Source organism: Pseudophryne corroboree, chromosome 4 (genome assembly GCF_028390025.1).
Source record: "Pseudophryne corroboree isolate aPseCor3 chromosome 4, aPseCor3.hap2, whole genome shotgun sequence".
Classification (NCBI taxonomy): domain Eukaryota; kingdom Metazoa; phylum Chordata; class Amphibia; order Anura; family Myobatrachidae; genus Pseudophryne; species Pseudophryne corroboree.
In genome coordinates, this window is record NC_086447.1 from 522,357,693 (window position 1) to 522,374,708 (window position 17,016).

Genomic DNA, 17,016 nt, shown 5'->3' on the forward strand with positions numbered 1-17,016 from the left:
GTTATCCGAGCTAGTCAGGAACCTCCTAAAAACAGTGCATCATTGCACAAGGGTCCTGGTAAAAATGGTCGCTTCCTACGAAGCAATTCCATTCGGCAGATTTCACGCAAGAACTTTTCAGTGGGATCTGCTGGACAAATGGTCCGGATCGCATCTTCAGATGCATCAGCGGATAACCCTATATCCAAGGACAAGGGTGTCTCTCCTGTGGTGGTTATAGAGTGCTCATCTTCTAGAGGGCCGCAGATTCGGCATTCAGGATTGGATGCTGGTGACCACGGAGCCCAGCCCGAGAGGCTGGGGAGCAGTCACACAAGGAAAAAATTTCCAGGGAGTGTGATCAAGTCTGGAGACTTTTCTCCACATAAATATACTGGAGCTAAGGGTAAAATTATAATGCTCTAAGCTTAGCAAGACCTCTGCTTCAAGGTCAGCCGGTATTGATCCAGTGGGAAAAACAGCACGGCAGTCGCCCACGTAAACAGACAGGGCGACACAAGAAGCAGGAGGGCAATGGCAAAAACTGCAAGGACTTTTCGCTGGGCGGAAAATCATGTGATAGCACTGTCAGCAGTGTTTCATCCCGGGAATGGAAACTGGGAAGCAGACTTCCTCAGCAGGCACGACCTCCACCCGGGAGAGTGGAAACTTCATCGGGAAGTTTTTTTCCACATGATTGTAAACCGTTGGGAAACACCAAAGGTGGACATGATGGCGTCCCGTCTGAACAAAAAACGGGACAGGTATTGCGCCAGGTCAAGAGACCCTCAGGCAATAGCTGTGGACGTTCTGGTAACACCGTGGGTGTACCAGTCGGTGTATGTGTTCCCTCCTCTGCTTCTCATACCTAAGGTGCTGAGAATTATAAGACGTAGAGGAGTAAGAACTATACTCATGGCTCCGGATTGGCCAAGAAGGACTTGGTACCCGGAACTTCAAGAGATGCTTACAGAGGTCTTATGGCCTCTGCTGCTAAGAAGGGATTTGCTTCAGCAAGTACCATGTCTGTTCCAAGACTTACCGCAGCTGCGTTTGTCGGCATGGCGGTGGAACGCCGGATCCTAAGGGAAAAAGGCATTCCGGAAGAGGTCATTCCTACCCTGGTCAAAGCCAGAAAGGAGGTGACCGCACAACATTATCACCACATGTGGCGAAAATATGTTGCGTGGTGTGAGGCCAGGATGGCCCCACAAAGAAATTTCAACTCGGTCGTTTCCTGCATTTCCTGCAAACAGGAGTGTCTATGGGCCGCAAATTGGGGTCCATTAAGGTTCAAATTTCGGCCCTGTCGATTTTCTTCCAGAAAGAATTGGCTTCAGTTCCTGAAGTCCAGAAGTTTGTCAAGGGAGTATTGCATATACAACCCCCTTTTGTGCCTCCAGTGTCACTGTGGGATCTCAACGTAGTTCTGGGATTCCTCAAATCACATTGGTTTAAAACCAGTCAAATCTGTGGATTTGAAGCATCTCACATGAAAAGTGACCATGCTCTTGGCCCTGGCCTGGACCAGGCGAGTGTCAAATTGGTGGTTTTTTCTCAAAAAAGCCCATATCTGTTTGTCCATTCGGACAGGGCAGAGCTGCGGACTCGTCCCCAGTTCTCTCCCTAAGGTGGTGTCAGTGTTTCACCTGAACCAGCTTATTGTGGTGCCTTGCACCTACTAGGGACTTGGAGGACTCCCAAGTTGCTAGATGTTGTCAGGGCCCTGAAAATATGTTCCAGGACGGCTGGAGTCAGGAAAACTGACTTGCTGTTATCCTGTATGCACCCAACAAACTGGGTGCTCTTGCTTCTAAGCAGACTATTGCTAGTTGGATGTGTAATACAATTCAGCTTGCACATTCTGTGGCAGGCCTGCCACAGCCAAAATATGTAAATGCCCATTCCACAAGGAAGGTGGGCTCATCTTGGGCGGCTGCCCGAGGGGTCTCGGCTTTACAACTTTGCCGAGCGGTTATTTAGTCAGGGGCAAACACGTTTGTAAAATCCTACAAATTTGATACCCTGGCTAAGGAGGACCTGGAGTTCTCTCATTCGGTGCTGCAGAGTCATCCGCACTCTCCCGCCCGTTTGGGAGCTTTGGTATTATCCCCATGGTCCTTTCAGGAACCCCAGCATCCACTAGGACGATAGAGAAAATAAGAATTTACTTACCGATAATTCTATTTCTCGGAGTCCGTAGTGGATGCTGGGCGCCCATCCCAAGTGCGGATTGTCTGCAATACTTGTACATAGTTACAAAAATCGGGTTATTATTGTTGTGAGCCATCTTTTCAGAGGCTCCGCTGTTATCATACTGTTAACTGGGTTCAGATCACAGGTTGTACAGTGTGATTGGTGTGGCTGGTATGAGTCTTACCCGGGATTCAAAATCCTTCCTTATTGTGTACGCTCGTCCGGGCACAGTACCTAACTGAGGCTTGGAGGAGGGTCATAGGGGGAGGAGCCAGTACACACCACCTGATCGTAAAGCTTTACTTTTTGTGCCCTGTCTCCTGCGGAGCCGCTATTCCCCATGGTCCTTTCAGGAACCCCAGCATCCACTACGGACTCCGAGAAATAGAATTATCGGTAAGTAAATTCTTATTTTCTCCTAGTCCGTAGAGGATGCTGGGCGCCCGTCCCAGTGCAGACTATTACTTGCATTATATATATTCTTACTGGTTAAGTTAGTTTATACACGACTTGTGTATTGGTTTGTTGCAGCTGGTTGCTGGAGTTTTATGCATACTGTTATCTGGTTTGGCGTTATTCCGGTTGTACGGTATGTTTATGGTGTGGGCTGGTAATTTGGTAGCCCTTAGTTAAAACAAAAATCTTTCCTTGTAATGTCCGTCTCTCCTGGGCACAGTTCCTATAACTGAGGTCTGGAGGAGGGGCATAGAGGGAGGAGCCAGTTCACACCCAGTCTTAAGTCTTTTTAGTGTGCCCAAGCTCCTGCGGATCCCGTCTATACCCCATGGTCCTTTTGGAGTCCCCAGCATCCTCTACGGACTAGGAGAAAAGGATTTAACGGTGAGTACCAAAATCCTATTTTTTGCGTGGGCTTCCTCACACTCCAGGTACATACTGGTCGGTTCACAGGCTTATGACCAAAAATAACCCTAGTGTATGTTTGTGTGTGTGTCTGGAAAGTGCTGCATAATGTGTGTGTGCTATATAAATAAAACTTGATAATTTAATGAATTTATTTAGCATTTAATGAAAGTGTGAAGCTCGCAAGCATTGTGTGTCTGAATGTTAAGGCGAATTTGTATTACTTTAGTCTACAAATGACTTTTGTTCCCCTTAGATGGCTTCAGGAAGGTTGTTCATGTGGACTCTGGAGTTATGAAGCAAGAGAGGGATGGTCCGGTTGAATTTCAACATCCATTCTTTATTCAGGGGCAAGATGAGTTATTAGAGAATATTAAGAGAAAGGTAATCGTGCCTGTCTATCACATAAATGAGGGAAAATAAAACTTAATATCACTGATGTGTGTTTTTAACAAAGTGAACTTCTTTGCTTGTGGACATTTTCTAATTTCATATTACTAGGTATCCTCTACAAGACCTGAAGAAGCTAAGGTGAGACAGGAAGACATATCTCAAATCTTGAGCAGTGCTGCAAAAGTTCAAGTCAAACAAGACACAATTGATTCAAGGCTTTTTACACTGAAAAGGTACATAATGCCTAAAGACTCAATTTAAGAGCTTATATTACATAAAAATGGTAAGGGGGGCTGGACTGCACACCCTAATTATAAACATAAGAGGTGATACCATGCTTGAGACATGTAGTTTCACACAAGATAATGCAGGTGCACACTATAAACACTAGTAATCAGAACAATTACAATCAATTCTACAATTTAACATTAAGTACAATTGAGGTTTTTAGCATAATTTCTCTTACGTTCAAGAGGATACTGGGGTCCATTTAGTACTATGGGGTATAGACGGGTCCACTAGGAGCCATGGGCACTTCAAGAATTTGATAGTGTGGGCTGGCTCCTCCCTCTATGCCCCTCCTACCAGACTGTTTAGAAAATGTGCCCAGATGAGCTGGTCACGCTGAAGGAAGCTCCTGAAGAGTTTTCTGCATTTATTTTCTGTTATTTTCAGGCAGGGCTGGTTCGTGGGACTTAGGGGGGGGAACGGCTCAACCTCTTGAAGGGTTAATGGGCCCGTTCCCTGCTGACAGGACACTGAGCTCCTGAGGGAACTATTCGCAAGCCCCACCACAGCGAGAGCGTACATTCCCGCAGCATGCTGCCACCCCTAACAGAGCCAGAAGAATGAAGAGTGGCAAGTACTGAACTGGCATCTCGATTAGCAGAGCGCCGGTCATTATGGCGGCACAAGGGTACGGAGACGCACTGCTTCTAAACGGGGCGGAATGCGTCTCCAGACACTGTACACAACTGTGTCTCAGTACACTGTACACAGTACCCAAACTGGCAAACACAGCCTTAACAGTTCTGCTCCATTTTAAGCACAAAAATTACCTCAGCCAGTGTTAAAAAACGGGAAGACCGCACGCCATTGAAGGGGCGGGGCTTCACTATGAGAGGATCCAGCAGCTTACCAGCCCCATTTTCCCTCTGCAGTGGACACGGACACTGACAGACATGGACGCGCAGCTTCTCTGGTGTGACTCCAAATTACCTCAGCGGTACCAGGGGGTCATAGCAGGGGGGGGAGCGACTATTAGTGTATTAAGTCCTCTATCAGGGTACTTAGTCTGCGACCCGGCTAAGCTTGGCATTAGTGGTAAGGGCGCGGTGGGGGCTGGCTCCAAACAACTTGTGCTTAACCTTTTCCTGTGCGTGTGTACTGTCACATTTACATTGTCAGGCAAAGAGAGTGTTTCTTGTACAGCGGAGTGTTTCTCTTCACCGGGGGGCTCACTACTGGGTACTCAGGGTTTACAGAATAGCGGCGCTGATTCAGAGTGTGTTAATTCTCTTAAAGGAATGATCTGCACTCTTTCTACAAAATTGTCCCGCAATGAGAAAGAGACGCAATACCTAAAACAGACTGTGGATGAGTTTATGAACAGAGACTCAGTCCCCAAAACAGCGTCTCAATCCCCACCCATTTGTCCGCAAAAGCGCTCTCTGGCCCATATCCTGCAGTCTGACTCTGACAGGTCAGACATGGAGGAGGGTGAGGTGGTTTTGGAGGGGGGGATGCGGCTCTGTCACAGGGAATAGATGCTCTTATAGAGGCTATCAGATGTTCTGCATATTCCTGATAAGGTGTCGGAGGAGTGTGAGGAATCTTATTTAATGTAAAAAAGAGGTCCTCAGTCACTTTTCCCGCGTCAAAGTAATTGAATACCCTGTTCGAAAAACCATGGGTTAATCCTGATGATAAATTTCAGATCCTAAAATGTTGCTCTCATCTTTTCCTTTTCCTCTTAAGGCATGGATTGGGAACCTTCGGCCCTCCAGCTGTTGTTGAACTACACATCCCAGCATGCCCTGCAACAGTTTTTGCATTGCCAAATAGCAAAACTGTTGCAAGGCATGCTGGTATGTGTAGTTTAACAACAGCTGGAGGGCCGAAGGTTCCCCATCCTTGTCTTAAGGATAGGAAAAAAATGGGAAAATCCACCAATAGTGGACACATCAGTCTCTAGACTGTCACGTAAAATTGTATTGCCTGTTCCTGGTGCAGCCTCCCTGAAAGACACTGCTGATCGTAAAATTGAGACTACGCTCAAATCATTGTACACAGCTGCTGGGGTGGCCCACTATTGCATGTGCGTGGATCACAAAAGCCATTGCAAAATTGTCAGGTAACCTAATGGAGGGGTTAGAGTCCTTGTCTAGGGGGGATGTTTTACTCCTGCAACATACTTTATGGTGGAATCCATAAAAAAAATAGGCTTGCTTAATGCGCGCTCCACCGCTATGGCAGTGTCGGCACGCAGGGGCTTGTGGCTACGCCAGTGGACTGCTAACACGGACTCTAGGAAAGGTGTGGAAGGCCTACCATTCACAGGAGAGACCTTATTTGGAGATGAACAAGACAAATGGATCTCACAGCTACTGCGGGTAAGTCTACGTATCTTCCTTCCGCAGCCCCCCCAACCAAGAAGACTTATTCAGCTTCTAAGTTGCAGTCCTTTCGGACGGCCAAGTTCAAGGGCAAATCCAGAGGTGCTTCTACGTCCTCCAGCGGCGCAAGAGGTAAACCACGCAAACCAGCAACTGCCAGTGCTCGGGAACAGAGCTCAGGCTCTGCTTCCTCAAAGCCTTCAGCATGACGGTGGACCGCAATGCCTGGAAGGCTGTCAGGTGGGAGCCCGACTATAATTCTTCAGTCAGATCTGGTCAAGTTCATGCCAGGATCCCTGGGTTATAGATCTTATTTCTCAGGGCTACAGACTGGAGTTCCAAGAGCTCCCACCTCACAGATTCTTCAAATCAGGCTTACCAGTTTCACAAGAGGCAAGTATAACTTTACAGCATGCTATCCAAAAGCTGGTACAGACTTAAGTCATTGTTCCAGTTCCACCTCATCTGCAAAACAAGGGGTATTATTCCAACTTGTTTGTAGTACATAAACCGGACGGTTCGGTAAGACCAATTTTGAACCTCAAGTCGTTGAACCCGTACTTATGAGTGTTCAAATTTAAGATGGAGTCTCTGAGAGCGGTGATCTCAGCTCTGGAGGAAGGGGAATTCCTAGTGTCTCTGGATATCAAGGATGCGTACATTCACATTCCGATCTGGCTGCCTCATCAGGCTTATCATGTACTGCAGGACTGTCATTATGAGTTCCAGGCCCTGCCATTTTGGTCTCTCCACGGCACCGAGGGTGTTCACCAAGGTGATGGCAGAGATGATGTTTCTACTCTGCAAACAGGGAGTGAACTTAGTTCCGTACCGGGACGATCTCCTGATTAAAAGCACTGTACAGGTAAGGTTGCTGGACAGCTTTGGTCTCTCAACCAAACTCCTCCACGATCATGGGAACCTTTGGAAATCTCACCTAGAGCCATCACGGAGGCTCCCATTCCTTTGAATGATACTGGACACGGAGTTGCAGAAAGTGTTTCTTCCGCTGAAAAAGGCATTGGTAATCCAGTCGATGGTTCGGAATGTCCTGAAGCCAAACCGAGTATCTGTGCATCTTTGCATTCGCCTTCTGGGGAAAATGGTGGCTTCTTACGAGGCACTTCAATAAGGAAGGTTTCACGCAAGACCCTTCCAGCTGAATCTGTTGGACAAATGGTCCGGATCGCATCTTCAGATGCACCAGAGGATTCGTCTATCGCCAAAAGCCAGGATCTCCCTTCTGTTGTGGCTACAGACTTCTCACCTCATCAAGGGTCGGAGGTTCGGAATTCAGAACTGGATTCTGTTAACCAAAGACGCAAGCCTCAGGTTGGGGAGCAGTCACTCGGGGTGCAGTTTCAAGGAAGATGGTCAAGTCAGGAAGTCATCCTTCCAATCAACATTCTGGAACTCTGCACTCTCCCACCCGGTTTGGGAGCTTTGGTACATCCCCATGGTACTAAATGGACCCCAGTATCCCCTAGGATGCAAGAGAAAATAGGATTTTTATTACCTACCGGTAAATCCTTTTCTCGTAGTCCGTAGAGCAGGCATGTCTAAACTGCAGCCCTCCTGCTGTTGTGAAACTACATATCCCAGCATGCCCTGACACAGTTTTGCTGTCAGAGAATGCAAAAGCTGTGTCAGGGCATGCTGGGATGTGTAGTTTCTCAACAGCTGGAGGGCTGCAGTTTGGACATGCATGCCGTAGAGGATACAGTGCTTCGTTCTTCCTGCACTGTTACTTGGTTAAGTAATGTTGGTTTAGCAGTTGCTGTTCCGGTTTCAAGTTTGGCTAGCTTGGCTTTCCTCTTGGGGTGGGTATGTGTGTGTGCTGGTTCCTAGTCTCACCACTATCCTTATCTATGCTTCTCTCTACGTATGTCCATCTCCTCTGGCACAGTTTCCTAGACTGAGTCTGATAGGATGGGCATAGAGGGAGGAGAAGCCCACACTATCAAATTCTTAGTGCCCATGGCTCCTAGTGGACCCGTCTATACCCCATGGTACTAAATGGACTCCAGTATTCTCTACGGACTACGAGAAAGATTTACCAGTAGGTAATCAAAATCCTATTTTTGGACAAAAATATGGGCTCACTATGCCACGACCAGGTGACCTCATCTGGTGGGTCCCTAACATTCCTAAGGTTCAAGTCCAGAACACTGGAAACCTTTTCCAAAAATTATGCTAACATCAATTTTACTCCATTTGAATTTGCAGAGTTTATTATAATTGTCTAATTACTAGTGTTCTTAATGCTTATAGTGTGCACCTGCATTTTTTTTTTTTCTGTATATAAAAAAAAAAAGTGCAAATGAAACGGATATCGTGTAAGGCATATGTGCTTTTATGTGAGGTGTTTGGTATTCATTATTAAGGCCTGGCAAACTTGCTTTTAATGTTTATAGTGCAAGAAGTAATTTAAAGGTAGGTTTATGTACACTTTTTTTTTAATTTTATTTTTCGGACAAGCTTTTGCTTTGTGTCCATTTTTTTACTGGCAGTTTGTCCCAAGTTTTAACCCTTCATACAATATAGTACATTTCTATGGCATCACTAATTAAATACGTTTCTTCAAGGAGGATTTGGGAACACACTTTGCTGTTAGAAGTGAGGATAAAGAATATAAGATTTGTCTGTTTTTAACAGGCATTTTCAGTTCCAATATGTACAATGGTGCTACTGATCTTGGTGTTTAGTAAATTATGCGTTGACAATTACACGTGTAGGGTGTGTGGCATAAAGATAACGAACAGTATTAACCTGGAGAAGTCATAAGGAAGTGTTAAACCAGTGATAAGTGCAAGGTGATAAACGCACCAGCCAATGAGCTCCAATATGTAAATTAACAGTTAGGAGCTGATTGGCTGGTGCGTTTATCACCTTGCACTTATCACTGGTTTATCACTTCCTTATGCCTTCTCCAGGTTAATATATCTGCCCCAATACTTAAGCAAATATATCTGCCTTCTAAAACGTCTGTATGTGTATACAACATACATATACATTTCTTTAAAATGAAACATGAAGTAACTCTTTATACTATGACTAATTTAGAGCTAATAGATCTAGCATATACATACTAATAATAAAACAGGAGATGCCTGACAATCTCTTAGAGACAGATTCAATTAGCCGCAGGCATTTACCATGCAGGAAAAAACAGGGGAGGGGGTTAGCGTCTGGCTTTTGAAAAATGTGAAATACATTTGAAACGTTGGAAGTGTCCGCTTCTGCTGTGAGCTTTTGTTTCTGCATTAATCCATGGATTGCTGCCTTCAACCATAATAAATAAATATATAGTGTGTGTGTGTATACACTTATGTATATGCACTTCATAATGGGTATCGAGGCCCAGATTTATCAAGCCTTGGAGAGTGATAGATTTCACAGTGATAAAGTACCAACCAATCCGCTCTTAACTGTCATGTTACAGGTTGTTTGATAAATGACAGTTGGGAGCTAATTGGTTGGTAATCTATCATCGTGCAATTTATCACTCTCAAAGGCTTCATAAATCTGGGCCCAAGTATCCAGGGCCTTCAATACTCTAAGGCTTGGGCCACACATAGCGTTTTCGCTGGACCCGTTTCAAAGGACCTGTTCAACAGGAAGAAATCTTTAGGATTCGCATGCGTGCCTTTTCACTGGATGCCGCAGAACAGGATCCCGCCAGTGCTGTGACGGTATTTTAAGTAGAACACAGTGTGGCACTGCTGCACTGTATGAACACATACATTGAAATCCGGTCGTCCTGTCATCCTGCTCAACCGCAGCATGCTGCAGTTGGATCCGGCCGGTGTGGCACTGCCGCATATGTTTAGACGGCCAGATAGTAAACCAAGTGCAGGCTCCTTCCTGTTGAACGGATCCTGAGAAACGGGTCAGGCGAAAACGCTGTGTGTGACCCAAACCTTACATACAGGCAGCACCATATATAAATAATGTACTCATACGCATTCTATAAAGTATATTATTAAAATTTAATTGGAGAAGGTGCTGTCCATCAATATGGAGTTTACCACATTACCTTTTCATACAAAAGTGAAAAGCCTAGCAAAGACGGTGCTGCTGTATATAAAATCTCCTCACCATAAGAAAACAAGGTACTAGAGCCGGTAACTATGTTGGAATCCATATGTATTAACCAAAAACCTAAAACATCAGGGAGTCGTATGTAATTAAACTTAAAAAAACAGATCTTGACCGACTGTCAGGAACATAAAACAAAGTTTCAGCTATAATTTGCATGTTTGCAAACGACTTAATTTCAAAAGATACTGACTCATGAACGAAGAAGTTCCTCTTAAATCTGTGACAACTGGACCTGTGCTATATATTCTATACCAGTCTGAAAGATCCAGCTACTCACCTGTTGGGCCTAGTGACTAAATATGCCTGTGTAAAGGAAGTGTTTGTAAATGTTGGACTTAGCTGATTGTCACTAACTGTCTTGCTTACTTATTAATCTAGTTCTTGTGGTGTACTTACAGCTTTTTGTGTGTTTCTTTTGCAGGGAAAATGAGGCATTATGGAGAGAAATTTCAGAACTTCGCACCAAACACTCTCAGCAGCAACAGGTTATTCGAAAAGTAAGATTTTTTTTTTTTTTTTTTTTTTCCATTGTTTATCAGGAGAGAGAATGGATAACAAAATACTAAGAAGATAAAAGTTTCTAGTCAAAAAAGCATTTGGGTAACTGATGCATTGGGCTGGCACTCGACCTCCTGGCTGTCGGGATCCCGGCACTCTGCATACAGGCGCTGGGTTACGACAACTATTTTCCCTCTTGGGGGAGTCTACGACACCACTGGAGAGAGAATAAATAGCGTGGCGCTTCATTATGCCCAAAGCGAGCTCTCAAGGGGCTCTTCTGCGCTCGCCCTGCTGCCAGCATTCCGGCGGTCGGGATCTCCGTGCCGGTTTGCTGGGTGCCGGGATCCCGAGCGCCGGTAATTCGTAATACACCCGATACATTGTGATGTACTTGCAGTTGATACATTCAAAATGTTAAGAGAAATAATAAGTACCATCTGTTTCTCCCTGCTGTTGTGTAGTATTGCAGGTACAGTATAACTTCTTTTAAGTTGAAAGCATATTTCCATAACACACTTTCTGCTCTTCAGAGAAATCACATACTCCAATGTACTGTAACTCAATGCACAATCCAGCAATCACTGTGCTGTCACAGGCACCATGGACGGGATGCAATGAAGACCGAGATCGCGGGATGCCGGATGATCCCGGACATTTTTTTTTTTAAAGGGGCAATCCTTTACAAAGTATGGCCTTGTAAACGATTGCCCCTTTAAAAAAATAAAAGCCAGAGATCATACGACATCCCGCACGTCCGGCGACTCAGTTACATCTCGTCCCATATCTCTCTTGCTTACAAAAATCCACAATTACTGCTAACTTTTCTCCTGTAGACCTACAAGTTATGTTGTGTTTTTTTGTTTGTTTTTTACAGCTTTCCCAGAGCACTTTATACAAACCTTTTTCACATCATGTAGTCACCATAGTTGATTCCTACCCTTCCATCTAAAAACATTGCTTATCACAGCACGGCTTATCACAGACTGCTTGGGGTTTGGGCTAGTGAGTCATTGGAGTGTGAATTCCTCTAAACAGCACAATGGAACACCTCTTCCTGCAGTGGAAAATGTTGTTTAAATTATCAGCGAGACCTTTATGCAGTGGTAAATAAGTTGATGTTTTTTTGCTGGTGTGAAGGGAAGCTATAGGTGCTGAATGTGGACCTCTTCAGAAGCCGACTTGCTACTTACAGCACACCAAATTTCCAATCTGTACAGTTTTTAGGTCTTTTCTCTCCTAAAATGTTCCTATCAAGGATAATGGAAGCTTGCACAATGATAGGTATAACGATAACAAATTGGCAAGAAATTATCACACAGAACTTTTTCTCAGGATAAATGTAGTTATTTTTTACTTAAATTCACAATGCTTACATTGGAAGTACTGTATCCTTATGAAGGATTTCCTTTACTTAACCAGCTAAAAATAATTTCCCGAAATTGTCTAATCTTTTTAATGATCAAATTACATAATAAACCTGTTTTTGGTATACATTTATGAACAAACATGCAGATTTGTTAATACAATTATGCTAAATATATATTGTATACTCCATGTTTTACACACACATGGATCAGCCATAACAGGCATAGCTGACCTGTGGCTCTCCAGCTGTTGTGAAACAGCAGAGCATGCTGGGATGTGTAGTTTCATAACAGCTGGTTTGCCACAGGTTAGTTAGGCCTGAGATATAATATTAAAACAACCTGCCTAATGTGTAGTTCCCCTTGTGCCACTAAAACAGCTCTCCATGCTTCAACAAGAATGTGTTCTGTGGTATCTGGCACCAAGATGCTGGAGGCCAAGCTAATACTTTGAGCTCCTTGTCATGTTCCTCAAACCATTCCTTAAAAACATTTCAGTGTGGCATGATGAATTATAGTGTTAGAAAAGAACACTGCTGTCACTGAATACAGTTTCCATGAAGGGGTGTACATCGTCTGCAACAATGTTTATGTAGGTTGTAGTGTCAAAATAACATCCACATGAATGCCAGGACCCAAAGTTTCCCAGCAGAACATTACACAGAACATCACCATGTCTCCACTGGCTTGCCTTCCTCCCATAGTGCATCCTGGTGCCATCCCATCCCCAGGTAAATGACAAACACTCCCAATCTGACCAATCTGTGGCTATGCTCATATGTTTTTCCTGAAACCTTTCTATCATAGCCAGCATTAACTTTTTCAGTAGTTTGTGCTACAGAGGTACACAGGCTAGTCTTTGCTTCCCACGCTCATTAGTTAGCCTTGTGCGCCCATAACCCAGTCTCTGGTTTGCTGGTGTCCATCATTGGGCCATTTTTGGTAGGTACTAATAGCTGCATAGTGGGATCAGCACACAATGCCTGCAGTTTTAGAGATGCTCTAATAATTTAACCCTTGTCAAACTTAGATTCTTACACTTGGCCATTTTTCCTACTTTCAACACATCAACTTCAGGAACGAAGTTCACTTGCTGCCATATATATCCCACCCCTTGATAGGTGCCATTGTAAGGAGTCAAAGTTTGTTCACTTCATCTGTCAGTGTGTTTAATATTGGTAAGAGAAGTGGTGATCCTGCACTGGCCTGTGTAAGATAAATATAAATCGTAGTTAAAAACCAATATTGGACAATTTCAGTTGAAAGTTAAATTTCATACATGCGTCCACTTGGCGGTGCGCCCAGAGACAGAAAGCAATGTAAAACAAAGAACAAGAGAAAGAAGACTGGTTTGGGCACACTCCTTACTGTAATGGTCAAAATAATGGATAAGTGTTAAGGTGTGTACACACGGTGAGATAAATCTGTAAGATTTTGACTATATAGTCAAAATCTTATGAAAAGTTAGTGCATATCTCAAGGTGTTAGGCAGCTTGCGATACAGATTCGATCCCGATGTGCGCTCCCGTGGGGTCGGTATCGTAAGGCTAGATTGACTGCAGGCAAGTCAATCGTGACTATCTAGTATAGTCAAAGTTGGCACTTAGTCAAAATTGTACATAAACAAAATCTCAAGCACAGATAGCCAAAATCTGTACTATCTGGGCTCTGGGGGAGTTCAAGGGAAATGGCATAGTCAAAATCGCCATACAAACCCAAAGAAGCTAAGTGCATTAGGGTGGGCATCCTGTGGAACCCAGTGTACCTCGCAGAAAGAGATTTAACCATGGTAAGTCTTGCCATAAATTTTCTTTTCTGCAGCGGGGTACACTCTGCTCCACAAGGAATATCCTAAAGCAGTTCTTCAAGGGAGGGGATGCACCTTAGCGGGGTATGAGAACCTGGCATCCAAAGGAAGCATCCTGGGAGGCGGAAGTATCAAAGGCATAGAACCTAATGAACGTGTTCACTGAGGACCAAGTAGCCGCCTTGCACAATTGTTCAGCGGAAGCGCCTCGGCGGGCCGCCCAAGAAGGTCCAACAGACCGAGTAGAATGGGCTTTGATAGCAGCAGGAGCTGGGAGTTCAGCCTGCGCATAGGCTTGTGCAATCACCATTCTAATCCATCTGGCCAAAGTTTGCTTATTCGCAGGCCAGCCACGTTTGTGAAAACCAAAAAGTACACAGAGGGTATCTGACCTCCTGATAGAGGCAGTCCTCTCCACGTAAATATGGAGATCTCGTACCACATGCAAAGACCTTTCTTTGGAGGACAAACCAGAAGAGATAAAAGCCGGAACCACAATCTCTTGGTTAAGATGGAAAGATGACACCACCTTAGGTTCTAAGAACTGCCCGTTCACGGTGAAAAATGAAAAAGGGTGGACGACAGGACAAAGCGCCCAAGTCCGACACCCTCCTAGCAGCGGCAATAGCCAGCAGAAACACAATTTTTTATGTCCACAGACTCAAGAGGTTCAAATGGAGAGCATTCAAGACAACATACAGATCCCATGGAGCCACAGGAGGGACATAGGGAGGCTGAATCCGTAAAACACCCTGAGTGAAAGTATGAACGTCAGAAATAGATGCAATTTTTCTCTGAAACCACACCGACAAGGCAGAAATATGAACCTTGAGGCAGGCCAGATGAAGGCCTAAGTCTAGGCCTTGTTGCAGAAAAGCCAAAAGTCTCTGGAAGTTTTGAACGTGTATGCATCATAATTTTTAGCAGCACACCAGGCGAAGTAAGAATTCCTGACCCTGTAATAAATCCGTGCAGAAGCCGGTTTGCGGGCCTTCAGCATAGTTTGAATAACCACCTCAGAGAATCCTTTGGTATAGGAGTGAAGCCTCATGAGCCACGCCGTCAAAGCCAGTCTGGCCAGGTCTGGGTAGACACAAGGGCCCTGAACGAGGAGGTCTGGGCATTGAGGAAGTAGAAGAGGACACTCTATCGAGAGACCAATGCCGTCTGAGCAACGCTGGAGCGACTAGAAGTAGTATTCCTCCTCCTTGCTTGAACTTCCGTATTACCCTTGGCAGGAGTGACACTGGAGGGAACACGTATGGCAGCCGAAAGTTGCATGGAATTGCTAATGCATCCACGTACGTTGCTTGAGAATACCTTGTCCTTTCTCCAAAGACCGAAACTTTGTGATTGTGTCGAGACGCCATCAGGTCTACATCTGGTAGGCCCCACTTGTCCACTAGGAGTTGAAAGACTTCCGGATGAAGACTCCACTCTCCGGCGTGAACGTTCCCGGAGTCCCAGTTGAGGACTCCAGGAATGAACACTGCCGATATTGCCTCCCAATAAAGGATTATTGATACTTCCAGCATTGCCATGCGGCTTCGAGTGCCGCCTTGATGATTTATGTACGCCACCGCGGTGGCGTTGTCTGATTGATACAGAACAGGCCTGTTCTATCAGAGGCAGGGCAAGCGTCAACGCATTGAACACTGCCCACAATTCCAGAATGTTTATCGAGAGGAGAGAGTGTTGCTCCAACACCGCGCCCCAACCCCGCAGACTGGCGTCCGTTGTCAGTAGGACCCAGTTGGAAATCCAGAAGAGACGGCCCTGCTCAACTGTTGGTCTTGTAGCCACCAGCTCAGTGACAGACGAACCTCCGGAGTCAAGATCATTTGAAACCTGATCCGATGGGGCAGGCCGTCCCACTTGGAAAGGATTAACCTCTGCAGAGGGCGGGAATGAAATTAAGCATACTCTACCGTGTCAAAAGACGACACCATGAGGCCTAGTACTTGCATCGCCGAGTGTATCGACACTCTTGGGCGAGAGAGGACGTATCTGATCTTGTCCTGAAGTTTCAGGACTTTCTGTGGCGACAGAAACAGTCTTTTGACTGTGTGTGTCCAGCAGTGCCCCCAGATGCACCATGCTCCGAGCAGGGGCCACCAGCGAGGACTTTTTCCAGTTGATGAGCCACCCGTGGGCATGTAGGAATTGGACCGTCGTCTCCAGATGACTGAGGAGAACATCGTGGGAGTTCGCCAAGATCAGCAAGACGTCCAGATACAGCAGGATCCTGATTCCCTGACTGCAGAGAAGGGCCGTCATCATGGCCATGACCTTTGTGAAGATCTGAGGGGCCGTGGCCAATCCAAATGGCAGAGCCTGGAATTGATCATGGAGGTTGCCAATAGCAAACCACAGATATTGTTGATGCGATACGGCAATAGGTATGTGCAGGTAAGCATCCTGTATGTCCAGGGATACCATATAGTCTTCGGGTTCCATGGCCAGTACAATAGAGCGCAGAGTTTCCATAGGGAATTTGGACACTCTCGCAAATTTGTTCAATGGTTTGAGGTTGAGTATAGGCCGGAAGGACTTATTTGGCTTCGGAACTAGAAACAGGGTCGAATAGTATCCCCTGCCTCTCTGGGACAGAGGCACCAACACTACGACTCCTGTGTCTAGGAGGGATTGCCCAACCAAGTGTAGAGCTTGCGCTTTCAACGTATCCGAAGGGATAACAGTCGAGCAGAACTGGCGAGGGGGATGTCTCTTGAAAGAGATTGTGTACCCGTGAGAGACAACTTCCCGCACCCAGGTGTCCGAAGTGGTCTTTAACCAGGCCTAGGCGTACTGCAGAAGTCTGCCTCCCACCCTGGGGTCTCCCAGTGGGAGGCCCGCCCCGTCATGCAGCAGGCTTGTCTTGTTTGGAAGCAGGCTGGTGGGCGGCCCAGGATTGTTTAGGTTTGGGCTTAGTGGATTTGGAAGTACAAGCCTGTCTCGGGTACGCCTGACCTTTTTGCTTTCCCTGAAGGTCGAAAGGAACGAAAAGTGATGCTCTTTGCCTCCGATGCAGAAGGATTAGTACTTGGGAGAAACGCAGCCTTAGCAGTCGCCAAGTCAGTCACAATCTTATTCAGATCCTCCCCAAAAAGGATGTCTCCCTTGAAAGGCAGCACCTCCAATTTTTTTTTGGAGTCTAAGTCCACCTTCCAGGACCCCAACCACAGAATTCGGCGAGCCA

The 17,016-nt window shown here is 45.6% G+C and overlaps 1 protein-coding gene across 2 annotated transcripts in view; it reads left to right on the forward strand.

Annotated features, from left to right (window-relative positions):
* The window catches only part of LOC134909889 (heat shock factor protein 2-like), a 154,568-nt gene that overhangs the window by 44,658 nt on the left and 92,894 nt on the right, over window positions 1–17,016 (forward strand). For both annotated transcript variants that reach the window (XM_063917245.1, XM_063917243.1), the window contains exons 3-5: window positions 3,293–3,420; window positions 3,538–3,662; window positions 10,567–10,642. In XM_063917245.1, coding sequence (XP_063773315.1) covers window positions 3,293–3,420; window positions 3,538–3,662; window positions 10,567–10,642 — 329 coding nt within the window. The remainder of the gene's footprint in view (window positions 1–3,292; window positions 3,421–3,537; window positions 3,663–10,566; window positions 10,643–17,016) is intronic.